The sequence below is a fragment of the Bicyclus anynana genome, chromosome 16 (genome assembly GCF_947172395.1).
Source record: "Bicyclus anynana chromosome 16, ilBicAnyn1.1, whole genome shotgun sequence".
NCBI lineage: Eukaryota > Metazoa > Arthropoda > Insecta > Lepidoptera > Nymphalidae > Bicyclus > Bicyclus anynana.
The window spans coordinates 889,611-916,119 of record NC_069098.1 but is presented as its reverse complement, the minus strand read 5'-3'; the positions used below and the strand labels follow the sequence as shown (position 1 = coordinate 916,119).

Here is a 26,509-nt window from a genome sequence, read left to right as displayed (position 1 = left end):
AAATGCGCGTGTGCGTACGTACGTGAGTGCGTGCGTGGATGCGTGCGAAGTGCGTTTTTGTGACTTGTCGTATCCATATCCGTAAGACCATGGAGAGTAACCATGATCTTTCCGACAGGGAAATGAGAATATCGGTCATTGGTCATTTAAAAATATACTAATAAATAAACATGAAAATAAGACATGCTAATTGCTAGATTAAAGAGTACTGACATAATTTGTAAGTTGTATATTTCCGTGTGACAGGAGAGCGACGCACCAGTCACTCCCACAACTCCCAACCCGAAGGAGAAGAGCAAGAAGGACAAGAACAAGGCGGCGGACGACGACGACGACGACGGCAACTGGACGGTGGACGTCAGCGAGGCGGCTGTGCGCGCCAGGATGCAAGGTTTGTACATCATTGCCATGAGCTATAATGATGTCGCTATAGGCCCATAGTTATAGCTTGGCAAGCTCGTTAATGACACTTCGGCTCAGTCCAGAAAGAGCGAATTCGCCGCGATTCTCTCGCGCGTATTACGTGCCACCGTTGCGTCGAAAAGGTGCGTACCAACGCGCGAGCATTTGAGGAGGATTTCTGTACTAAACATGGAGTTGAACGTGCACTCGCTCTAGAGTTCGCGCGTTAACTGGACGCAACAAGGCGTCCGTAGTATCTCGACTCGCGCGCAATACGCGCGAATCAAGCGCGTGTCGAGTCTGGCGAATTACGCGCGTATTTTGAATTCGCGCGAAGCTTGTGGACGCGATGTATTGATGTCTAGTACTTCGAAAACGCGCGTATGAATTCGAGCGATACGATTCGCGACGATTTCGCCCCTTCTTGACAAGGACTTCGGAGGATATGCGGGGCATGAACTCGTGCGCGCGGGGCATCGCTCGGGAGTGTTCCGAACGAATTTGCCAAGCTATAGTTTCACTATTTATAATTCAAGAACTGAACCGATACTTAGATAGTCCGCTAGTATCATACATGACATGTACACTCGTCGTTTCAGATCTGACGGAGGGCGCGAAGAGCATGACGCTGTCGGAGGACAGCGAGAAGAACGAGAAGCAGCGCATGGACATGTTCTACTCGTTCCTCAAGCAGCGCGCCGACGCCGGCGACGTGGAGGGCTCCAAGGCGGTCAACGACATCTTGCACGAGGCGGATCGGTGAGCGGACTGCACGTACTGACTGTGTTGTCTGTGGACATTGTTGTTTAGTTGTTGCCATTAGCGTATCTAGGATTTTTTCCTACGGTGGGCCTGGCCCCTGATGTCAAGCTTATTATTAGTATTATAATAGAATTCCATATTGGTAGCCCAGAATCCTACAGTGGGCACAGGTCCATTCTATGCTCCCCCCCCCCCCCCCAATACTTGTTTGTGTAATATTTCTATACAAATACAAATAGCCTTTATTTCTGATAATAGATACATTTCATAATTATTATTAGTATTTTACATTTTACATTTCATTATACTTATAATTTATAATTTAGCAAAATGATATTTAAAAAGGACGACAAAATATAAGATGGGAGGACGATATCAGAATATTCGTATGTTAAGCCTCAAATACATTAGCTTCCACGAAGTTCTTAAATGTAAAAGGCGAGTAGTATAGCAAGGTAGACAATTGTTTGACTTTGCCACAAAGCTGACAACAATCAGAAGTTGAGCGAGGCGAAGTTTTTACGAAGCATAGCGAAGTTTGTGTCTACACTGTCGTTATTCAATAAATTTTGATAAACTTCATGAGTTGTGCATTGAACGAAAATCATGTAAAACATCCATAATACAGTTTCAATTAAACTTGTCAAATTGCATATGTATTTTCTTTTACGTCTCCACTACCTACAGGCGGAGTTCAACCTTATTGCAGTCATAAAGGGCTAATAATAAGACTGGCAAAAATCCAACAGCAATATAATGCTTACTGTAATGTATTACAGGCTGGAGGTAAAGTCGCGCGCGCTGCTGGTGGCGTTCGAGGTGCTGGTGGGTGGCAACACGCTGGCGGCGGACGTGAAGAAGCACCGCGCGCTGCTGCTGCGGCTCGCCCGCGCCGACCCCAAGGCGCCGCGGGCGGCACTGCACGCGCTCACCGCGCTCGCCGCCACCAACGCGGCGCTGCTGCCCAAGGTGCCCGCCGCGCTCAAGGTAAACCACTTTACTCACGTCTCACGACACGATAGATAGATAGATATGTTCTTTATTGCACATAAAAAAGACAAAAATATAAAACAATATTCGCGATCTCCTCCAGACAACCCGCAATGTAAGAATCAAGTAATAGAAAACGGATATTGCTATTGTTCGCGCAAAGCTAACGCTTCCCATCTCACTCCTACATACGTTTTGTGCGCGCGCACCGCGACAATTCGTCAGTTCGCTTAAGAGTTACCAAAAACATTTAAAACTGTGATGGTGAAAAGTTAAAAGAAGATACGAAGCAGTTTACAGTAAGTCCTATCCAATCTATCTCCTTTCCTAGCAAAGCCAAACGCGAACAGCTATAATAAATAAACTACATATATTTTACATACTAATAATACATACATACAATAGTAAGACATACATAAATTATATATAAATATATATGTACATACACCTACATACGAAGAATAATAGGAACATACATATTCATAATATAGATAGGTACTAACTTTTTAGACGATCTTTGAAGACATTTAATGATGTTTATCTAGGGCCATCTCCTATCAGAGGATTAATAATGAATTACTCACTTGACACTTTACTCGTTTGGTTATATTCATTACCACACAGGTAAACCATGCTACGATGATTTTTTTTAATTTTTAAAAAGTGTCATGGCATTTTCTATAATTCAGGCTTTCTTTGACTTCCACGCCGAGACTAAATCTAAGAGGCCACGTCCAACGCCAATTACTTATTCATTATTTACCAATTCAAGTTTTGTTATTTCTTTTATTTATGTAAGTATTTTTTGTTATTTTTTTTTCACTCCATGTAAGCAAATTAGCAATTGTAGCACTCGTGCTGTCTATTGTGTTATTTGGCTTCGCCTCATTGCACAAGAATCACTCGTGCTACAATGGCCGTCATTACATGACAGTAGATAACTGTTTATTCTATATTATAAAATAAATAAATTTTAAGAATGAACAAATGTTCAGTTGCTGTACGACCTGGACATCGTGGAGGAGAAGACGATCCTGGAGTGGGCCGCCAAGCCGTCGCGCAAGTTCGCGTCCAAGGAGGTGGTGGCGGACGTGGTGCGGCGCGCGCAGCCCTTCATCGACTGGCTGCAGCAGGCCGACGAGGAGGACTCGGACGACAGCGAGGAGGACATCGAGGTGAGTGACGTCACGCGCACGTCATCGTAGCAGCCCTTCATCGACTGGCTGCAGCAGGCCGACGAGGAGGACTCGGACGACAGCGAGGAGGACATCGAGGTGAGTGACGTCACGCGCACGTCATCGTAGCAGCCCTTCATCGACTGGCTGCAGCAGGCCGACGAGGAGGACTCGGACGACAGCGAGGAGGACATCGAGGTGAGTGACGTCACGCGCACGTCATCGTAGCAGCCCTTCATCTACTGGCTGCAGCAGGCCGACGAGGAGGACTCGGACGACAGCGAGGAGGACATCGAGGTGAGTGACGTCACGCGCACGTCATCGTATCAGCCCTTCATCGGAACTAAACAAATAAAACTACCGTTATATTGGACCGTCGGCTAGTTTACTATAAGGAATGACCCCGACGTGATACTCCTCTACAATACCCGTACTGTTCGTCCCCAGATCGAGTACGACGACCGCGCCAAGGTGACTCCTATCAAGGCGGTGGCGACGCCTGCGCCGGCGCCGCGCCCGCAGCCCGAGGACGACGGGGAGATCGACGTCGACATCGATGCCATATAGACGCGCCCATGTACCCCCACCCCTACCCCTACCGCACCTCCCCCCAGTAGTTCCACACGCACGACATTTGTCAACGTATGCTATTGATACCGTCAGTGATTTTTTTTAATTCATATAAAAGGATCACTTTAAAATAGATATCTATACTTGGATATAGATTGGGATGATTTGATCGCCTTCTGATGACTGTCGGATAGTTACTTCACAAATTTTGTCTTTGTCATTATAATAGAGAAAAAAGATTTGTATTTTCTTTATGTAAATAATTTAAATTTCGCTTTTCATATATTAGCATATTTACATTTGAAACTGTTGGCTTAAAATATTATAATTAAATTATAAAAAAGGAAATTAATGTTAACTTTGAATCAAACACTGCATATTGAAAGAAATATAACACATTTTGCAGTCTATCGAAAGTCACATTACAGAACTTAAGATAAACCTTATAAATAAACCAATAAAATCCAATGTTCTTGATCGCTTATCCAATCAAGCTTTAGACAAAAAGAACAGTTTATTTACAAGCCTTGCCCTGATATTTAAAATGTTGATGAAATCAAAAATGATACAATGCAAACGTATGAAACGGGTGAAACCGCGTACAGTCTACTAGTTTGATATAAAGTAAACTAACTTGCGATTAGACTATCCGAGACTTATCAGAATGTGTACACTGCCCCTTAATATTATGTGTTAATTATTGATTAACAAATAATATTAAGGGGCAATTCGTAATTAATAATTACACATAAATAGTTAGAACTAAAAATAAAACTCTTTATTATAATAAAGTTTTTTATTTTTGAATACTGGCGATGTCAATGCATACGCAAAATGTTATAAACTTTAAATAAACAATTTTCCTCCCCTCCTAGTTCAATGGAACATGTTACCAATAAGCTTAGCGTAGAAGTCGACGTGCGCTGCATTTTTACTGTAAACATTACCTAATAGTAGTCGTTCTACTTGTAAGTAAAATTAGAAACATTTTAAATCTCAAAAACTAACGAACGTAGGACAGAGAAACAGCTTCTGGTAAAAAAAGAACATTTGTCTTGAAATACGTTGATTTATACATTTAATTAAATCTCTGGTAACAAGAAATTGTTACTAAATTATTTTAAAGTACAAGGGCTATAAAATAGACTGGAAAGTTGATTCCAGATCCAATTTTTGCTATTACTAAAACTAGTAATAGCAAAAATCTATCTCCAAATATTGTACAAACAAACGTACAAAATTTGGAGATAGCTTTGCAAAAACGTTTGTATTATATAATATGGTGAAAACCGTTGTATGTAAATGATGAAAAACAATTATTATATTAGTTTGTTTAATTACTTTTACTAAAGAAGCTGATTCTCTACAATTTTGGGACAATTTAATCTAGATATTTTAAAACTTTCAATAGTGTATTATGCATTTTTATTAAGGGTGTGTTCAGACGGCAAAAAATTGACGTGCGGTTAAACTTGCAGAGCATCCATGTTAAGTTTGTGTTACACCAGCATCGTGTTTAACACTGAAGTCATTTCTGAGTGATTTCAGCCATATTGCAGCATCTATATCTATATATAGATATACTGGAATGTCACATGTTTGTCTACAAATAACTACATATTTAAAACCATCGTTTAAGTAATACTTAGTGTTATTTTAAAGCTTGTCAAATCAAATAATTAAGTTGTTGAAATTGAACTATTAAGTAACAAAAACTAAAATATACTTTTGTATTTAAAAAAAAAAGATTATTATTTGTAACTATACTCAGAGGCACAAATATCCGCCCACTTTAACATGACGTGAGTATATTAAAGTGGGCGGATAGTTGTGCCTCTGAGTATACAATGAGCGAAAACGTGCGGCTACAACAATTGCCGTCTGAACATGACGATTACAAGCGGCGCTATATTTTAGCGGATGTTTTATAAAATTGCCGTGCAAATTGATTCTTAATACGATAAGATATTTATAGATGTATCATAGCCGTGTACCCGTATAGTAGTCTGTAGCGATGTATCGATAAATGTGCTTTGGAAACTGGCGGACACTCGTTTATTGTTACTTTCATTATTACAATAAAGAATATACCTAATAAATAATGGAAAAATATGCATTGGAACCTTGTATGTATTTTTAAACAATAAAACATAAAATATGGTTTATTTACACGGATTATTAATGTTATTAAGATGCCAACCTTGGTACCTTTTCTTTTATACAGAAAAACCATAAATGAAAAACTAAATTACTCAAGATTGTAATTATTTGATACAAGAGACATGATGTTGTGGTAATAAATGAAATATTGATTTTATAATATAAAGTAACAATTCATGATGTGTTTCGCTTATAAGGCCAGGGTGAACTAAAAATCACCCTTTTCTCTATCCCCCGTTATATGTTCCTAAAAATTGCATAGTTTTTTTTTTATTTTGAATACAATTTTATTGTTTTGGGATGTAGTTTTATACTGGAATAACATCGAGGTTGGTCACGTGATCTCTATTCGAATGAATCAATACTTGAGTCACAAAATGTGTGTGACTGTATTTATTATCTATAAATAACACAAAATATAGCTGATTACGTATAGTAATAATTGAAAAAAAAAATATGTATATTAATTTAGTTTATAGTTTAATTTTTAAATTGGCAACAATTACGCACGAAGTTGATTAAAAGTTTTTTTTTTTTTTACCTTTTAAATATATTCTTTATTCAAATATATTATTTTTTATATTGTGAAACTGATTATACATTTTCCTGCATTTGTAAAATCAATTGGTCTATAGCTCAAAAAGACTGGAACCCACAAATCGTACCACTAAATTGTGCAGCCACTGAAAAATTGAAATAATAAGTCCCTTCATCGTTTTTCATCGTATTTTTGTAATTGTGATCATCTAACATAGTTATTTCAACGAAATGATCTTGATTACGTCATTTTACATCAAGTGGCGGTGATTTTTCGTTTTACGATCATCTAACATGATTATTTCAACGAAATTACGTAAAAGAAGATACTCATGTCATTTCGTTGAGAATACGATGTTAGATAATTGCTTATACGAAAATATGACGAAAAACGATGTAGTGACTTATTATAACGATGTAGTTCAGAGTTTGATCGAGTTACATAATAAGCTTGCTGAAAAGAGTTAGAACCTAAAGGAATTATATTAATTCGATTATAGAACATTGATTTTACATTTCCTAGAACATTTTCATTGATTCTTTGGCGGAACGCGTTTCTACAGACGTGTTCATCAATTTTTATGTAATTTAGATTAATTTGTGAAGTAAAGTGGAGACGCGTGAGGTTTTGAAATACAGTTTGTTGGTCAGTCGGTAAGTCTGTCCGTGCCAACGGACATTTTGAGAACTATTAACTAATAGAATATTATGAAATTGCCACCTGTCGATTTTATCGGATTTGTTTTGTATTCAATACATTTGGATTCTACAGAAACTATTGTTTTATTTATATCACTCAGCTGTGCAATGTGCTCATAGAGGAAGGCTCATTGACCTGTTTTTCTAAATAAATGACAATAATTTTGATTAATCGCTTAAAATAATTAGAATATATTTAAGTCGCATCATATGCGGTCCCTTCAGATATAAGTTACCCTTCTTGTTGTACAATGCCACATATACAATATACCGTACAGGTTCAACTTATACTAACTCTCTTTATGTCGTTATCAAATGAAACCAATAATTCAGTGTATGTACATTTTATTATTAATTCTAATAAATATACAATTTACAAAACTGTTAAAAAAATAATTCATGCAAAAGCACTATGTATCTAATATCTAGTAAATATACAGATTCTTACGAGATTCTACAAATAATACAACTTATAGCCTAATTAATAAATGCGAGCTTACGAAAAGTCTTCATAAGGTATAATAACCTACTTAGCTTTGAGCAATTAAATCTAATTAAAATCTTTATACAAAGAGTACCATAATGGTACGGGGAAATGGAAAATCCATTACCTCAGAATAATGTAGCAAATACTTTCTTTTACGATGAATACCTACTAGTAAGTATGTAAAAGTAATATTTAGGCACTGGCACTTCTATTTTAATGACATACGGGAGGCACACACACTTTTTGTATGACCTGACTAGTGCCAGTAGCGCCGGCCCGAAGTAAACTGGAGCGAGATCCAAGCACGCTGAATATGATTGCGACGAGGAACGCGTGATATTTGAGCACTGGCTGTTCTAAGTGACGCCCAGTAGGCACTAACCTGCTTGTTGTATGATCTGGCTAGTGCCAGTGGCTTGTACAGTGGAAGAGGCAACGCTGAATGTGATTGCGACCAGGATCCCGATTGTGCCTGTAGTGTTTGTCTATATATACACCGGTAGTGGGCGAGAGAGGGGCAGTCTATTGCTGGCATCGAGAGGAGGCGGACGAGTGCTGCTGGCCATTATAGTGTAGTGGTGAGACGGTGACTTACTGCTACTACGGTAAGGACAAGGGACCTTACAGTGCTATTTGAGCACTGGCTGTTCTATTATAGTGACATCAAGCAGGCACTACCCTGCTTGTTGTAAGACCTGGCCATTGCCAGTGGCTTGCACGCCGAATCTGATTGCGACGAGGAACGCGTTTGTGACATTTTAGCACTGGCTGTTCTATTAAAGTGAGGTCTAGCAGGTACTATCCTGCCTGTTGTATGACCTGACCAGTGCCAGCTACTTGCACGGTGGGAGAGGCCACACTGAAGGAGGTGATGAATACGTTGATGATGGTGACGAGGAAGACGCCCAGCACAGTCATGTTGTTGATCTTGTCCGCCTTGCAAATGTCTTTCTCGTCCTTTACGTCGTAGCGACTGTTCATTATCAGGCCGATGCCCACTGCAACCTGGAACACGAATTATTTAATCATAACTTAACTTGCTAGAATAGAACACCGCACTAGAAAACGCAGTGTTAGACGATCCACCGACAGGTGGACTGACGATATCAAGTGACTCGCAGGATCCGCTGGATGCAGGCGGCTCAGGATGGTGATGTTTGGAAATCCTTACTAAAGGCACATGTCCTGCATTGGACGTCTATCGGCTAATATGATGGATAATGATGATGATGATGGATAATGATGAATTAAACATAGGTAAATAAGTTATAAAACACCACTTTCGACACCCGGCTTGTTAGCTGTGGCGTCTCAAAATGATTTATAAAAGAAAAAATTGTACAAAAGCTTTGATAACCTGTTAATAAATAGGATATTTCTATTAACGGATCTCAAACCATATGTGTGGTTAAAAATATTGCACACGTGTAAGTAGCGTAGTTTAGTTTATATTCGGTATTTTAGTTTAGCACAAACGTTCATCTATTGGGGTCCGTTCAACTTTTGGTATCATTACCCTACATACTTTTATTAAACCAAGTATTTCAACAGATAGATCCTTATTCATACATAATTATTACATTTAACCAATTCCATATTTTCATTTTACATGGGGGTTTACCAGGGTTCCCGGGACCGATGTTGTATTGGCCAATGGGCATTTTCCCTTTAGGCTTTATTTCGGTGAATTTTATAGATAGCTCATTTAGTAGGTACCTGGAAGATGATACTGAGCGAGATAAAGGTGAGGCTGGGGTAGTAGTAGGGGTGCGCGGTGGAGGACTCCAGCACGTAGCGCAGCTGGTTGGCGTTGGCCGACAGCAGCGCCAGGTCCATCATACCCTGCGCCAAGTTCTTCTTCTGCTGGTAGGTGTTCACGTCTGGTATCGACTGGACATAAATAGATCGGATCAAATGTTGCATCCAAAGTAGCAAATCTAACAGATTCTACTCCTCCCGAGACAACTTCGAGGTTATTTATCTTTCCTAACTGCCTATATCTTGAGCTTAATAGTTTGCCTACGAGTTATGGCATCTGATTATGAGGCCCTTGTTTAGAGTCCTACAGGCTCTGAAATATTGAGTTTCTTTTTATCAGGAAAATCACAAAAGCAGCCCTGATCTGAAAAATTGGTGGTGCGCCTTGAAGACACCCTTGTGGCTTGAAGAACATGGTGCCGATCATTAACATCTAGTAAATATAATTTTATGGCCTGCGTGGCAGGGTCTGGCTGGTGGGAGACTTCGGTCGTGGCTAGTCACCACCCTACTGGAAAAGACGAACCGCCAAACGATTTAGTGTTCTGGTACGATGTCGTGTAGATACTGAAAGGGGTGTGCATTTCATCCTCCTTCTAACAAGTTAGCCCGCTTCTATCTTAGATTGTGATTACCATCAGGTGAGATTGTAGTCAGGGGCTAACTTGTAAAGAATAAAAAAAATTGTCACCCATCAACTACAATGGAAAAGTCCAACAAGGAGGGTCCAAACTCGAAATAACCTTTTAACAGGTATAAGTATGTTTCGTAATCTTACCCCGGGAGCCATAGGCGAGCCTGGCCGGTCGTCCACGCCAAAACGTGGACCGATTCCGCTGAACCCATCTGCAAATAAAATATCACTATTACATATTGTTAATATCTAAAAAAATAATGGATCCTAGGCACAGAAACAATACTTGTAGGTAGGTAAGTACGTTGGGGGTATTTTGTCAAATCTGGGATCAAACCCATTTGTAAGTAATTGGTCTAAGCCCAGATTTGACTTTCCGTCGATATTTTGTAGTACATACCTAGGTACTTACCTAGGTAAATAGATATAGCAATATAACTTTAAATTATGTAGTCATAGAAAATCATCTTCGATAAATAAATGCCTGCTTCTACTCCTAGTCCTAGAAAGTTGGATGAATTAGCATTTTATGTATAGGTATAATACTGGTTATACCTACCTATATTGATAAGAGTTCTACATAACATTATCATAGCGTATAATAGTAAAAGTTGTGCTAACACCAGTACCACATATTATGACATAACCAAATAATAAATACAATAGGTAAAAGAATAAGATAAGATAAATAAGTAGGTACCTATACATAAATGTATCTATCATGCAAGGTTCGTGCTTCCTATAAATATTCATGCAGTTTAGATCCACTAAATATTCATTGAGTACTAGCGAACGCCTGCAGCTCCGTTCGTTTAATTCTGTTATTCACCAATTCCGCGGAAACCATAACATTTTTCGGAATAAAAAGTAGCCTACGTGTTATTCCAGGGTAAAATCTGTATCCATTACAGATTTTAGTTAAATAGATTTTGTAGATGTGGCGTGAAGGAATTCAAGCAGCATTGCTTCGAAATGTTTCACGCATTGCTTTAGTGTAATTATGAAAAGTTGTAGCCAATCAGAAGCAATGTTCGTATAAAATGGACAAAGGTAAAACCTGGAAAGTCACTAAGTACTGTATGAAATAGACATTAGACATTGGTGCTGCATGAAACAGCAGCAATGTCCTACTTAGTGACATAGTACCTACAGGTTCATATTATTATATTTATTTATCACAAGTAACAATAAGTGAGTCACTTACAGGCATGCAACATGCAACCTTAAACATATACAATTAATTATATACTATATAAAGCAAGCGTGTACTCATAATAATTATTTTTTACTTAAAATGAATAATAAAATGACCATTTACCCAAGACAATTAATACTCTTTATATTTAAATACATTTGTAGGTATAATGAAGGGAGATTCAGTGCAGTGCTTATTACAATATTAATATCATTTATAATCTAGTCTTTACTTTGGTCTAGGTAGTCTATTTCGCACATTTAGGGCACTAATTGAACCACCACTCGTCCCGGACCAGACTCGTATCGTAAGTATTAGATATTAAAACAATATAATTGGTTCAGAGAAAATTGACTTTGACGGACGGTCAGACAGACATGCGAGAGATAACAAAAGTGAGTACCTGCAAGGGTACCGTTTTTGTATTTTTACGTAGATTCGTTTGGAATCCTTAAAACAATCGTCAATAAATAAGCAAATCTGAATTGAAATGATTTTGTAAATTTTTATATTTCTCCCATATTATTTAAGTAGGTAGTATGTCAGTCTACCTATTGTTACACAACTACATAATTTGAAACTTCAAGCTTGTGATTCAAGGCTTGGTGTTATAATGTCTAACGTTAAATCTTGACGCTCCTAACGATAAGTTTTGACATCTCAGAAAAACAACCTCCTATTTAACTTATTCGTGAGAGCGAGATGTGTGTTATATGTGCATGAAGCCAATCACCGTATCCCGGATAGTCCGTCTCGTCGGTGGACGTCCAGGGCCATTTACCGTCTTCCGTGCCGACGCCGTCGTCCCGCGTCGGAACCGTGTCGTGGGACCCGTCGTCACCGTGCTTTTCTTTGTCTGAAACGAATACATTACCATGAATAGGTAAGCCTAAGCCGAGGTTCCTTAGAGAGTCGTTCCGCCCATCTATTCTGCTTCTGCCTTCAGACCCCATCAGGCGATGCTTCTGCGCTCGCCCAAACCCCCCGGTGACGCCGCTGAGGTCTCATATGGAGCCTACGGCACTAACACAATCAGAAAAAAAAGAATAGATAAGCGTCGTCGTAGCGTGCTCATGTCATTATAAAATCCTACCGTAAAAGAAAGCCTTTCCCTCTCTGAAAAGGTATATGTTTTGGTAGGTGAGTATATAACACGGTTATTTTTAGTAGGTATGTACAATATCATGAGAAACAGTGGAAACCGCGTGACTGTATACATTAATTATTATAATTACTAAAATAATATGAGCAGAGATGATAATAAAGAGACACAAAAAACAACAACAATAAAAACAATTTCCGTCCGTCTGTAAATTCTCTACATGCGTAGTTTCCATTCCCATAAGAATACCGCGACAAAATATAGCATTTGTTACTCTTACTACTGTCGCTTTCCATTGACGAAAGAATTTCTAATATCGGTCCAATAGTTTCGAACAACAAAAATTAAATCTTACATCTTTATAGATTTCTTTTCATAAATTTTCAACTTTTTTTTAAAAGAATTTAATCACATGCATAGGTACGAAGTTGCGGATTTCAACTAGCTGCAAAAACAGCCTCGTCACAGTTTTACTTAGTACATAATGCAAATAGGTCACCTGATAGGCTGGCCGTAATCCTACGTCGATGCACCGCAAAACAATTAAATAGGTTATCAACAATGACAAAGTTTGCTCGTCAGACCTAAAATCAGTTCCTACCACCGCAGTAAAATAATGCTACCACACACGGATGTGGTAGATACCTACCTATGATATGATAATGTTTTGTTAGCATTGATAAGTTCACATTGTATATTTTTGTACATTATATTGTATTGTTGTACATCAGGTCTTATCTTTAATGTCACTGCTTTATCAAGATGCGCCTGCATGTTGTATAACTGAAATTTTCCGTATGTTTTTTCTCCAAAGTTATCGTCGAATAAAATCGACATTCGTACGTAATTTGTTACAGTATACCTACCTAACAGCGTTTTTGGGTGATGCAATTTCAAATGACTAACATTAAAGGTCTTTGAACACTGCTCTATGCCTAATGTGGGTTCCAAACATGGTTATTATTTGGACCTTGCTACTGAACCAGGCGAAGTAGTGGAGCTTAAAGATCGCAAACACTGAGCGGTCATTGACAAGGCGTTTATGAGAAATGTCAAATGAGAGTCATCACGCGATCCTGAGCCAAGATTTCGCAGAACAAATTACACACAAACGTTTCAGGTTTAATTTAGATTGTTCCCTTAAATTGGGACATTCCGTGAATTCTTATGATAATTTAACAAATCAACAAACAAGTATAGGCGCTAGACACAAATACGAATAGAACTATGTAGTTAAAGAAGTTATAATTGCACTTTATTTTTTTCACATATTAAATTATTCGGATATATCTTACGACGACAGAATACTTTTTGCGAAGTAGTCTTTAGTATATACTATTCATAAGTAGGTGTATGTGCAAGTGAAATCTTTTTTCATAACCAGTTAATCATTTTTTTTCCTATCCATAACCTCAAAGTACAAGATATGACTGGCAGTAGGTAGGTATTCGCAAAACAGATCTGAGTCCGGAAGCAAATGTAATATTTTGATAACAGGTTATCACGTCACCACATCAAGAAAACCAGTTAGATGGTGTGATTGGATTGATCTTGATGATGTAAAAGTTAAAACCTGTTGTCGACGAAAACCCATTGATCTGAGCATATGGTGTCGCGTCACCATGCGTAGGAGGTTGATGTTGTAGAGCAACTCATGCTATTGACAAAAGGTTTTCCCATTAAAATTATTATATTGAAATCAATTAATTATACCCATATTTGGCTCACTGCTGAGCACGGGTCTCCTCTCAGAATGAGAGGGATTAAGCCAATAGTCCACCAATTGGCAAACACACACATGCAGAGAATTAAGAGAATGCTCTGGTACTCGTATGCAGGTTTCCTCACGATATTTTTCCTTCACCGTTTGAGACACGTGATATTTAATTTCTTAAAATGTACACAACTGAAATGTTGGAGGTGCATGCCCCCGGAATCGAAGGCAGAGGTATCACGGCATATCTCCAGGTATGCCGTGATACCTCTGCCTGTATGATAGATATCTGGGCTATCACGGCAGCTATTTCACATTGATTCGTCTCAAACTATATATTGGGTGGGTTAAAATACCTACCTTCGTCATGTCCCGGTGATTTCCCATTGGGCTCCAGCAGCCCGTCGTCGATGCCGGGGTACGGAGTCACGGCGGTGTGGTGGTCGTCATCGAGGTCGTCTATCTCTGGACCTTTACATACAAAAGAATATCAGAGAGAAGCTTCTTCCTTTACCTTTCTGTTTAGTTAAAATGGATCAAGAGTGTGATGGGCATAACTTTGGCTAATAGGTATGCTATACAATGTAAGTGGTAGACCACTGTAGAATTTGGACCTTGGTAGCTACGGGAGGTAGGTATTTTCCATGTACAAAACGTATTTTTTTATATATCAAGAGAAGACATGACCTAGTCGATATACATTTAGCATCATGGCAACCCCTCGTTAGAGAGCCGTAGCATACAAAGCAAGAAGAGACAGCGGAGAGAAGAGTTTGACAGGAAAGTCTTAGGAATCATATGTACCTACTTAGGTCTCGTTTTTAGCTGCATTTTAGAATTTATTACTTAAAGTAGAAAGCATTTTATATTCAATATAGTTCTGTAAAGGTGTACAAGTGAAGTGGAGCAAGGTTGAGCAAGAGTGTGGACTCTATTAAAAGCTTTGATAAGGTTGCTTTCACGTTAACAAAGCGAGACATGATTTGACTAGGACCTGACCGGACTGACGGGCAATGACTGACGCTGGACTTTAATTTATGACATATACACTGAACATGGCTGTACAGTATAATACCTTTGCCTTTTCTGTATCTAAACGAGTAAATAAAACAAAAAAAATTACCAGCGAGAGGCGGCTTGTTCCGCCCTTTGTCCGGCTCCAACAGCGGCTGCGTGGACGGCGTGGCCTCCGTGTCACTCTCGCCCTGCTTGCCGTTGAGCGAGTGCTGGAACAAACAATATTCACTAATTGCAGACATTTTGTTAATTTAACAATGCATCGTTAACATCCGGCACATCCAAATAGACGTACCGCCAAGCGTTTTAGCGATCCGGTACGATGCCGTGTAGCAACCGTCAGAGGTATGGGTAGACTTAGACGGGATCTCATGCATTTAACATCAGTGAAATCGCAGTTAAGGGTTAACTTGTCATAACATAAATAAAAAATATTAAAAAAAGCAGAAATAAGCATAGATGTAATTCATTCCTTGACGTGCTTTAACAAAAGCTCCACTCTACTAGTGTAGGTACTCTATGCACACTTAGGGGCCTATCGAATTGTTATTGTTTAGTTTATTTATCATATTTTTTATAATAATGTCAGAAAATAATAACAAATTATTGATGATTCAAAAGTAATATTATTCGAATACACAACTAAACAATCACAAACAAATTGTCATTATCAAGTAAGGCTTAAAATGCATTTTCCGTTAATCTTTTATAACCACAACAAAAGAGTAAGGTCATGGTTTAATATAATTCATTTTGTAGTACTTAAAGTACTTGTAATTAAAATATTGAGTGCAGTCGCTGACGACAGGGTTTCCCCTGAACTGTGCAATGAGTCAATGTTGTCAGATGTGATGACGAATGGACAGGACGTAGCTCGTAGCTATCTATAGATAGATTTTGGCAGACGTGGGATGAATCGGATCGAAGGGGACTTTTTGGACAACAGTTATATTTATTTAAGTATATTATGTATTCTAAAATGTTACTTAATTAGTATATTGAACGAGAAGAATTATATCGAGAGAGAAGAGGCTCCTCAAAACTTTACATTGGCGAAGTGCATTTTGCTAGGTTGGCACTGCGAAAACCAAAACAAAAGAAGAAGAATTTCCCAAAACGAATTGATTCTCTCTCGCACTTTTAACAGAAAACTGCGTAATAAGTAAATTGAAACACACTAATATTATAAAGGCGAAAGTTTGTGTGTTTGTTCCTCTTTTACGCTGCGGCTACTGAAGCGATTTGGCTGAAATTTGGAATGGAAATAGATTTTACTCTGGATTAACACATACTTTCCCGGAAAAATCCATGGTTCCCGCGGGATTTGTGAAAAACTTAATTCCACGCGGACGTTCGCTAGTACAAAATATTTTGGGTAGGTAGGTACATAATAATTCAGGTATTTGATACTTTTTTACGTCCTAACCACTTTAAAGTAGGTAATTAGGTAGGTAGGTAATTATACCGCAGATTGCATGAGTATTATACCCTCACCTATATTCACAGCTGGGTAATTTCACTGGAAAACCAACAGTTTACTACAAAGTGCTTAACGAGCGTATTAAAAAATTACGTTGTTAAGTCGACATCTAGATAACGCCATTATTATTACTTCCCATTTTTTATAAAGTTGATAATTACAATAAAATGGTAGGTAGATATTTGCATTAAAATTACCCATTCACATTGCATCGTGGGGATTTTCTATGGTTTCTGTAGGGTTTTTTTTGATGATTTTTATGATGATGATGATGACGATGATGACAACTTATGACATGTAAATGTATAAAGTATACATACAATTTGAATTGAGAACATCGCTTTAGGTACAAAAATAAATGATCCGATCACCGAAAAATTAATATGCACCAGAATACACAAAAAAATGCACCGCCTTCCACAACAGCTGATTGCAAAAACAATCTAATATTTACTAAAACAACTAATTATATGTCTGAGAGTCCAGACACAACGAAGGTATTTATGATAACAGAGATGGTGTCAAGGTGAATGGGCATTAGAGTCAAATCAATTAGCGAGTACTCCGTAGTCCAAATAACGTAAGCTAACCGCGTTATTAGATAATCAGTTGTACCTTGAACGATTTTAAGACAAATATTTAGATAAAAATATAATAAAATATACCTATATAAATTTTAAGTGCCTAACAAATATTACCTATATAAATTTTAAGTACTTAAATCCCCATTTTGTTTTAAATATTGATCAATCAGTAATGGACATTGGACAATGTACATATTATAAAAATGTTATCATTTTAATGTTAGCACGTTTACTACACAGTACAGTTTCGTGTGACGTACACAAGGCTTTTAACCAAGGTAGGCACTGTATGTACAAAAATCCTTTCTTGTTGAAGGTTTGTAAAGGTTCTCAGAGTAGACAGTGCATGTTTGCGTCTATGCACGCCGTTGACTGTGCTTTATAGTATAGACCCATTGTCGTTAGAGTGGTGTTTTATATATCAACTAGCGGAAGCCTGAAACTCGAAGTAAACATTCAACTACTATTTGTACGCGCTTCTTATAATATTTTCGCATGTGTTATACATATAATAAAACCAAATGTACCTATTTGTAATGTGACAAAAATTATCCCATAACCTTCTCCGTGTTATGGTCTCAAATTGTGCCAAGTTTTATTTGAATTAAAAGTTAAATTCAGTAGTTCCAGCATGATGTCTGCTCAACAAAAAACACAGACAGACAGATAGACACATCATCATCATCTTCATCATATCAGCCGATGGACGTCCTCTGCAGGACGTAGGCCTTTTGTAGGGATTTCCAAACATCAAAATCCCTGCGACTCGCTTGATATCGTCAGTCCACCTGGTGGGGGGTCGGCCAACACTGCGCTTAGCTTAGTTGCGATAGACACATACAAATAAAATATATATTTTTAGCTTCAGTATCGATTATGTAATCCCGTGCAACAATAAAATTGAAAATGTTTACTGAAACCGGGATTTAACATTGTTAAAAAAATTCTTCCTGACATTATATTCTGCAAAATAAAAGAAAGTAAAATATAAATTTCTACTTAATCAAAAAGATTTTTTATATTCAGTATTTAAATCATTCAGTTATATGTTTAGTTTTTCTTAAAAATCGTTATTTAATATTTTTCTATGGTTTTTTTTAAAATTTTAATAATTGAATTGCACGTGTATGTAACTAGAAAGACGTCAGCATCAATGCAGCCGTATGTAGATAGTATGTAGATCATCCTCAGAGTCATTAGGAATGTACGAGTAACCCATATACAGGAAGAAATTTTTTCAAGTACGGATATTTTTATATTTTGTACATAAACAAAATTTAATGAACACGTATTTTTTCTTTTTTTTTTTAACTCAACAATAACAAAGTTATCGTTAGCTAAAGTTTAAACATTTAAACAGAATTTGAGGGTCACCCTATCGCTGTACTAAGTAATAGCACAGTAATAGGCAACTACAAAATCAGCTGGTAGGTACTAGGTTAGCGAACGCCCGCGCCGAGGGCCGTTGACCTTTCTACGTTTATTTTTGTACCTATTATTTTTTATAATAATTAAAGGTCGTCACATTTGAGTTGAGTATCGATTTTCCCTTCATACTTTATTGGGCTTAGGACCATCAATAATGCGTAGTAATAATAAAAATTATAAACTTTCGATTGGAATAATGAAATACAAATGATGATTATTATTACGCAAACTTTTGCATTAAAGGATGATTCGACTTAAATGCGCAAGCGACGGCAGATTGTCTGTCACTGGTCGCCCATCGGCAATTCGGCAGGCGTCCTCAGGGATTTTTCGATCCCCTCACCCCTGCCAACCCCGTCAGCCGAAGCCGAAGCGATATGACTACTGCCGGTATTTCTTTGTCGGGTCTTACAAAGTGCCGCCAGCAGTTGCGCAGTTTGTTTGGGAATGTGTCCATTATTTTGTTATTTCTGAGACATAAATTGAAAAAAAAAATTACATAAAATGTATCGAACTGTTTGTAGATTTATGTTCTATTAATGATACAGAACCACGAAAAAAAATGTCCGCACTAAAGTCCGAATCACCCTGTATAGTGAATTGCGATGGAGCAAGCATTGTAGGGCATTCTTCTTCCTTAAAAACTTTAAGTAGACAAGACTTTTATAAGACTTTTTAAGAAGACATAGTACATCATCATCATCATCATTATCAACCCTAATCGGGTCACTGCTGAGCTCGAGTCTCCTCTCAGAATTAGAGCGGTTAGGCCAATAGTCCACCACGCTGGCCCAATGCGAATTGGCAGACTTCACACACGCAGAGAATTAAGAAAATTCTCTGGTATGCAGGTTTCCTCACGATGTTAATCTTTAGGTACTATTATTATAAGCAGGTAAAGTTTGTGGTGGTAAGTAAGTAATCTCCGGTTCTACGAAACCGATTTTAAAAATTCTTTTACCACTAGAAAGACACGTTATTTAAGAGTGTTATAGGCTTTATTTTATCCCCGTATTCTCACGGGAACGGGAACTACGAGGATAAAACCGCAGTGCATCATATATGTAGATAATCCACCGGTTTAATAAACGTTCATTTACTATAATAACGAAGGTCGTATGATTGACAATTGATTATGATAGTGACGCGACCTTCGTTCTAACGACCGAGTACAGTTTCCTCTGCACTTACGGTACATTCTGAGAATTATATCCACGTCATACATCAGCTGTGCACTTGTGCAGTATGCACTTTTAAAGGAAATATATTTCATCGCTGCACTTCTGGTTACAGTTATAAAATACATAGTCTATATAATAATGTCTCGCTCATGCTAAGAGTAAATATTCAAAAGCTAAATCTATGGACTGCAGACTGAAATCATTGCATTAGATCGATTATCGATTTAGTTTTTCGGATAACTTTTCTGTATGTGTTGTTCAATGAAACATACCTTTACGAGTATGTTGTGGGACACATAGCTTATTAAGATCTCTGAAAATGTCATGAAAATCTATTTTATAAATTCAGAGATAAGCGTGATTTTTTTATTCTCAAAATTTTCCAATTTTCCGGTTTCGGCCATGGTACGTTACCTTTTTGCTGGCAAAAACAAAGACGTGCGTGCGACTTAGCGTTCCTATTTTGAAAATCTTTTACCGCTAGAAAGTCACGTTATTTTGTTAGTGTCATAGGCTATATTTTATCCCCGTATTCTCAAGGGAACGGGAACTATGCGGGTAAAACCGCGGGGCGTCTGCTAGATATTACTTTACATTACAGTTTGTAGTATGGTAACGAAATAAACAAATACTAGAAGTGATTTACAGAAGCTGTGACGTCACAAATCGTCTCATCGGATTCGATAAACGTCGTGGCGCGGCGCCAAACTCTCAAGGTTATTTCAGTTGACAGTCATATGAACTTCACAGAAAATCTCAGGGAAAATCACTTCAGTATCGAAGGGTTATTCACCTTAATATTTTCCTCGTAGTATTTTTAAACTGAAATCTTTGGTAATTACGAATTACCGATCATTATGCTGAAGTTAGTTAAAAAATCTATTTTAGTCGGAGTACAGCTTACAAAATAATGATAGGGTTAGCCAAACCTACTACTATGGAAAACCTATCACTATTGGAAATGGCGTTTCCTGTAAACCTTGCAACAATTTGTATTTTACTGTAATTTGCCTGTAATTATTCTGTAATTTACTGCCATAGAGAATTTAGCACCAGTGGCGTGCACTTCATGAATCCAAAAAAACACTGCCTACCCTGAGGATTCCTGAGGAACCCATCCCTTGTTAAAATCCTAGTCCACGCCGCTGCTACTAACTAAAGTATCTTACCAGAATACATCTTGTTTTTTGTTTACTTGTTCGCTACATGGGTATGAGGTGTGAAGGTTAAGTTTCGATATTACGTCAAGTGTGAGTCGACGTTCGCGAGGGCGACGACCTCTGTGACGTGAACTTTGAACAATTACTTTGCGTTGTGAAACTACCGAACGTTCGTTTCATGCGGATAACCTGTTTGTTTTTTTAACATTTCCAGGAATGTTGAACGTCGATACTTTGGCAACTCAACCTTGACCAGTCATATAACGGAATACAGGTCATATTATATCTGCTTCTCGTCTCCAAAGTAACAGTAAGAAATCTTTAACAGAGTTGGATGCACTCTTCTATAACAAGATCACGAAGACTGTTATGGATGTTATGTTAAATTTAAGCATAATACACATTTGATAATAGTACATGTGTAAAAGAAAATCGTTTTTACATTACACTAGTAATAACTCAAGAACGGCTGGACTGATATGGCTGAAAATTGGTGGGAAAGTAGCTTAGAAGCAAGAGACGGACATAGTATACTTAGGGTAGGGGTAGGTTAGAGATAAGGTTTCACGTGGACGAAGTTGTGGGCTTACGCTAGTTATGATATAGATAAGTGCGGTAAGTTGAAAATCACAGCATATTGCTATCCCGAGCCGTAGGCGAGAGTCGGGTAAGGACGAGAAATGGGAAAGAGAGGTTTGACAGACATTTAGCCCTTGACTACAATCTACAATCAATCAGTAAGTGATGATGCAATCTAAGATGGAAGCGGGCTAACTTGTTAGAAGGAGGATGAAAACACACAATCCACACTCTTTTCGGTTTCTACACGACATCATACTGGAACCCTAAATCGCTTGGCGATACGTCTGTGCCGGTAGGGTGGTAACTAGCCGAGGGCCGAACACGGCCGAAGCCTCCCACCAGCCAGAGATGGACTAATTAAGAAAATCTCAATCTGCCCAGCTGGGGGGATCGAACCCAGGACCTCCGTTTTGTAAATCCACCGCGCATACCACTGCACCACGTAGCCGTCGTTTTCTTTGAAGGTAATACTCATAATTAATTTATTTCAATTAGGCTTAAAGTCGAAAACTTAAAATTAAAGTTACGAGGGTTCCAGTATTAAAGCACGTACAGTTTACATTTAAAGTTGGTGTATGTTACACGGAGGAGTATCGGTCTTATTATTCGTAGATGGATAGAAATTACGAAATTTAAAGTTTGTTAACCTAGGAAGAGCTTTTAACTTTGATCTATTTTTTTCGAATAATAAAATAACTTGAACTGTTAAGAAAGGTCGAAAAAGTTTGTATGCGAGAAACTTAAGACATAGACGATGTCGCAGGCTATACTAACCCTAAAATACTAGCTTTACACTCGATTTATGGGTAGACTATTATTTTAATTATGTACCTACGTTTTAATATAATATAATAATGCGGATTTTGTGTAAATAAATTGCTTTTGATATAAACGATTAATTAAAGAAACGTTATAAGAAGTCATTGATTCAATTCTGAGTCATTTCCATTATTATTGCCTAACGCCATGTCTTGACAGGACTAAAGTTTCTTGATCTCAATTGAATGACTTTTTGTACCTCCTTCCGTCATAACGCAATTACTTCATCTTCCTACACCCGAGTCCACCCACTTCATTTTATGTAAAATTGTATCTATAATACCATACAACATAAAGCACCTAAGATACGTTTTTATATCCGTGAATTATACTAATATTAATATACTAATCTATACTTATGTTCTTTATAGAAACAAAAACTACTCGAGGGATTTTAATGAAACTTTGTACAAATTATTCTTTATACTCGTGGGCAGGTTATAGTATACTTTCATCACGCTACGATCAATAGGAGCAGAGCAGTGAAGGGAAATGTTGGGAAAACGGGAGAAGTTACCCCATTTTTACAGCGATACTACTGTAAGGGCTGGATTAAGGAGGACTAAGGGCGGACGAAGTCGCGGGCGTTCGCTAGTCTATACTAATATTATAAAGAGGGAGAGTTAGCTTGTTTGTGAGGTTGTAGGAATAATTTCTGGATCCACTGAACCGATTCAAAAATACTTTTACTAATACAAAGCCCAGTTATTTATGAGTGTCATAGGTTATAATAATTTATCCCCGTATTCCCACGGGAATGGAAACTAAGCGGGTGAAATCGCAAGGCGACGGCTAGTCTAGTATATTTTCCTCTGCTTTGTGATTGTTTATAATTGAATTACGCGCAAAATCATTTAAGCAGAAATGTTTTTATGAGCTAATGGACGTTTTATAAGCTAATACATTCAATATTTCCATGTAAGTATTAATTGGTTGCTTTCTACATTACTAAGTAGCTGTGGAGTGCGACTGCATTCATTAACCAAATTGTTGCACGGACGAGAATATTAAGCAGAGATCAAGTTTTCTTTTCTCAGCTAACAACTGATGTGACAACCCTCTCTGGTACAGTTGATAATAATATTTTTAACAGAGAAGTCCTGGTTTCGATTCCCAGTTCGGGTATTTTAGGATTTTGTAGATTTTAAATTGGGTCAAGTCAGGTCTGCTGGTAGGCTTCGGCTGTAGCTACATAACATCCTATCGACAAAGACATACATACGCGAAAAAACCGTTAAAGGTATGGGTAGAATAAACTCATACATCATCCATGTTAGCTCGCTTCCATCTTACTACATCATCACTTATCTGTAGGGCTATTCTGTAACGATGTGTTCACTTCTATTTTTCTCATTCTATAGTATCGTGTTAGAGAGAAAGAGATGTATTCGAAACTCGTAATAGCGAGTTAAAAACGTCGTTACAGAATAGCCTAGCAGGTCAGGGTTCCCTTTAATCGCGAAGACAGTCAGGGAAGGGATTTGGTTATGGTGAGTGATGAAGTGCTTTTCTTTAAAGCCTAACGAATATGTAGTGAGTCTACTTGAAATACCTGAACTCTGATTTTATTTGATTTAAGATTCCTCAAAAACCTAAGTGAGTTGGGAACCATTGAAGATTTAAGTTACCGTGATTCGTGTCAGTATAAGAAGGGATCCTTGTGGCAAAACTCGTTCGGCGTCGTAATATATCCACTGCAGGACACAGACTTTTGTAGAGACTTCCAAACATCACGATACTGACCCGCCTTCATCCAGCGAATCTCTGCGACTCGCTTGATGTCGTCAATCCACTTTGTGGACGACCAACACTGCGCTTTCTAGTGCGGGGACGCCATTCTTGGAACACCAACGTCTATCGGCTCTTCGTACTCTGTGCCAGCTTATTGCTACTTTAGATTCGCGACTCGTTGAGCTATGTCGGTGACTTTGGTTCTTCTTCTTCTAATTTCTGATTCAATCACGCAGAGACAGAGATACTCCGAGCATAATTTGTTCCGTCACCCACTGTGTGACTCTGAGCCTTCTTATGAGGCCCATAGTTAGCGACCAATTTTTGTATATGAACCGATGAAAAAGGCGTTCAATACGTACACTTTACGTAAGCCATTAATAATTTGAAGGTCTGCAGGTAATGATCAGCGCTTTGCACTCATACAAGTAACCTCATAGGTATTTTGTTACCTACATTTGCCTGTTATGCGTAGATACGTTCCCAGATAATTTCCAACAGATTTATTGAAGTTCTAACTAGTTTACCTTAAAAGACCATAATAGACTCCAAGAACCATTTCCTGCAATAAAACTACAGTTTGTTACAGGAAATGGTTCATTGATTTTAAACAATTAAAAGATTTAATTGCTAGTTTATTATTATTTAATACACGGATAAGAAGCATTATTTTTTAGCCAAGTACATAAAATAATTATAGTTATATTATTCATTTTTTAACACTTTATGAGAGAACATAAAATAAATACATATTTGTATAACAATTACGTATAAACCTACTTATTGCAACAATCATCTATACAATGAAGTCTGCTGCCGCGTCAGTCTGTCTATTAGCGATAAACTCGAAAACTACTTAGCGTATCTACTAGGTACCTTCCAATTCATAGGTGGTTTTCACCAATAGATGAAGGTTTAACCGCTTAAGTATTTACGATTTCAAAATTTTGTGCACATTGGTTGAAACATAACGATAATTGTCGGAAATGTCGGGAATAGTCAAGCCAAGGGATTTTTGTAATATTAATATGATCTGAGTATCTAAACAAAACAATGCATGATGGGAAAATATTTTAGTTTTCACTAAAATAGATAACAAGTTAATTCAATTCAGGTAAAACTAGAGTTAATGTTTATAGAAGAGACTTTTAATTAAGTTATTATCCAAAACAATCTTACTGTGTCTTTTCCATGTTTCTTCTCATTTGTGATAAGATGAACGTCCGGTTGCGGACTCCTCTTGGGAGTGGTGGGAGTTCCAAACACCATTTCAATATCATTCAGGTCCACAGCTTTTGGCACCTTGTGGGACTCCGGCGATCCAACACTGTTGTTATTGACTAGATTTTCAGACATTGTGTCACAAAAATACTATAAAAACTTAACACGCGATTTATAAGACGGTTATGAAACGGTGTTTATTTTTGTTAATAATAATTAATGAGTTTTCAAAATAAATAGTTTTAACACAAGCTTTCGATACAGTGCCGCTGTAGCGACGCGCGTTCGCTCCACAGCGCGATTTTAGCAAACTAATTAAACGCGAAGCAAGTCACCACTATGTCTATACTCAGAGTCGAGTCGGACTCGTTTCTCATTCGTCGACAACGCGGTATGACAAACCGCAGATTCCATGGGTTGATCTGTAAAATACCGGTTTGGTTGTGTCTACAAGTCTACAGTGTCGGAAATTTGGAAAATCCTACGTTTCCCTTTTGACTCACTAAATCCGAATTAGGTTACTTTTACAACTAGTGTTTAAATAAGTTATTCAATATTTATCTAATTAAGATTTTACGTGTAAAAAATATTAACGATCATTAGTATACTAGAATATACTTTATTATTAACAGGTTCTGGAATCAACAACAGCTGTTAGGATTCATTTACACGAACGGCAAATCTACCGACGACCGCAGTCGGCTGTAGTCGGGGACATCTCGGCGGCAGGCGACGGCACTCGTCTGCAGTCGGTGTCGTCTCGGCGGCAGCCAACGGCTGTCGACTGCATTCAGCTACGTCTCGGCGGCAGCCCACGGCAGTCGACTGCAGTCAGCGACGTCTCGGCGGCAGGCGACGGCGTCGCCGACTGAACACTTAGTTTAACAGTACCTACCTGACATGTATACTGATTAACAATTATTTCCGAGTACAAAGTCAACGCTTATGTAATTTTCCAACTCATAGTATCATGGTTCGTCTACATTGCACTGAAGGGATTTTGTTATTTAGTGCAAAAACCAATATTACATACCTAGTTTAAGAACCGTACATTTTCGGCTAAGATATATTTCATTATTTAATTGGCCTCTTAGCCTGTAAGTCGTGCTACATAAAGGACA

The 26,509-nt window shown here is 37.9% G+C and overlaps 2 protein-coding genes across 5 annotated transcripts in view; one reads left to right on the top strand and one right to left on the bottom strand.

Annotated features, from left to right (window-relative positions):
* LOC112047547 (eukaryotic translation initiation factor 5) overlaps positions 1-7,371 on the top strand; it is a 37,943-nt gene extending 30,572 nt beyond the window's left edge. For all 3 annotated transcript variants that reach the window (XM_024084683.2, XM_052885977.1, XM_024084685.2), the window contains exons 9-13: positions 247-391; positions 1,002-1,161; positions 1,944-2,151; positions 3,150-3,329; positions 3,777-7,371. In XM_024084683.2, the coding sequence (XP_023940451.1) occupies positions 247-391; positions 1,002-1,161; positions 1,944-2,151; positions 3,150-3,329; positions 3,777-3,896 (813 nt within the window). In that variant the 3' untranslated portion in view covers positions 3,897-7,371. The remainder of the gene's footprint in view (positions 1-246; positions 392-1,001; positions 1,162-1,943; positions 2,152-3,149; positions 3,330-3,776) is intronic.
* On the bottom strand, positions 6,581-25,738 carry LOC112047548 (ninjurin-A). 2 transcript variants are annotated; one of them, XM_052885979.1, is made up of 7 exons: positions 25,347-25,738; positions 15,309-15,411; positions 14,546-14,656; positions 12,151-12,225; positions 10,319-10,386; positions 9,499-9,672; positions 6,581-8,787 (listed from the first exon to the last, which is right to left on the bottom strand). In XM_052885979.1, exons 1-7 carry the CDS (start codon positions 25,521-25,523, stop codon positions 8,581-8,583), a joined length of 915 nt encoding a protein of 304 aa, XP_052741939.1. In that variant the 5' UTR covers positions 25,524-25,738; the 3' UTR covers positions 6,581-8,580. The 2 variants fall into 2 exon arrangements, with proteins under 2 accessions (XP_052741939.1, XP_052741938.1); XM_052885978.1 differs by having other exon boundaries at positions 12,103-12,225; positions 25,347-25,737.
* Positions 25,739-26,509: the final 771 nt, after the last annotated feature.

What these genes read in the sequence shown, in the direction of transcription:
- LOC112047548 (XM_052885978.1), bottom strand. Translation starts at nt 25,523, where the DNA reads ATGTCTGAAAATCTAGTCAATAACAACAGTGTTGGATCGCCGGAGTCC. An exon ending in GAACAAGCCGCCTCTCGCTG is followed by an intron (nt 14,657 to 15,308) that starts GTAATTTTTTTT and finishes TTGTATGTAAAG; the next exon opens with GTCCAGAGATAGACGACCTC. An exon ending in CGCTCAGTATCATCTTCCAG is followed by an intron (nt 8,788 to 9,498) that starts GTACCTACTAAA and finishes TTCGTGTTCCAG; the next exon opens with GTTGCAGTGGGCATCGGCCT.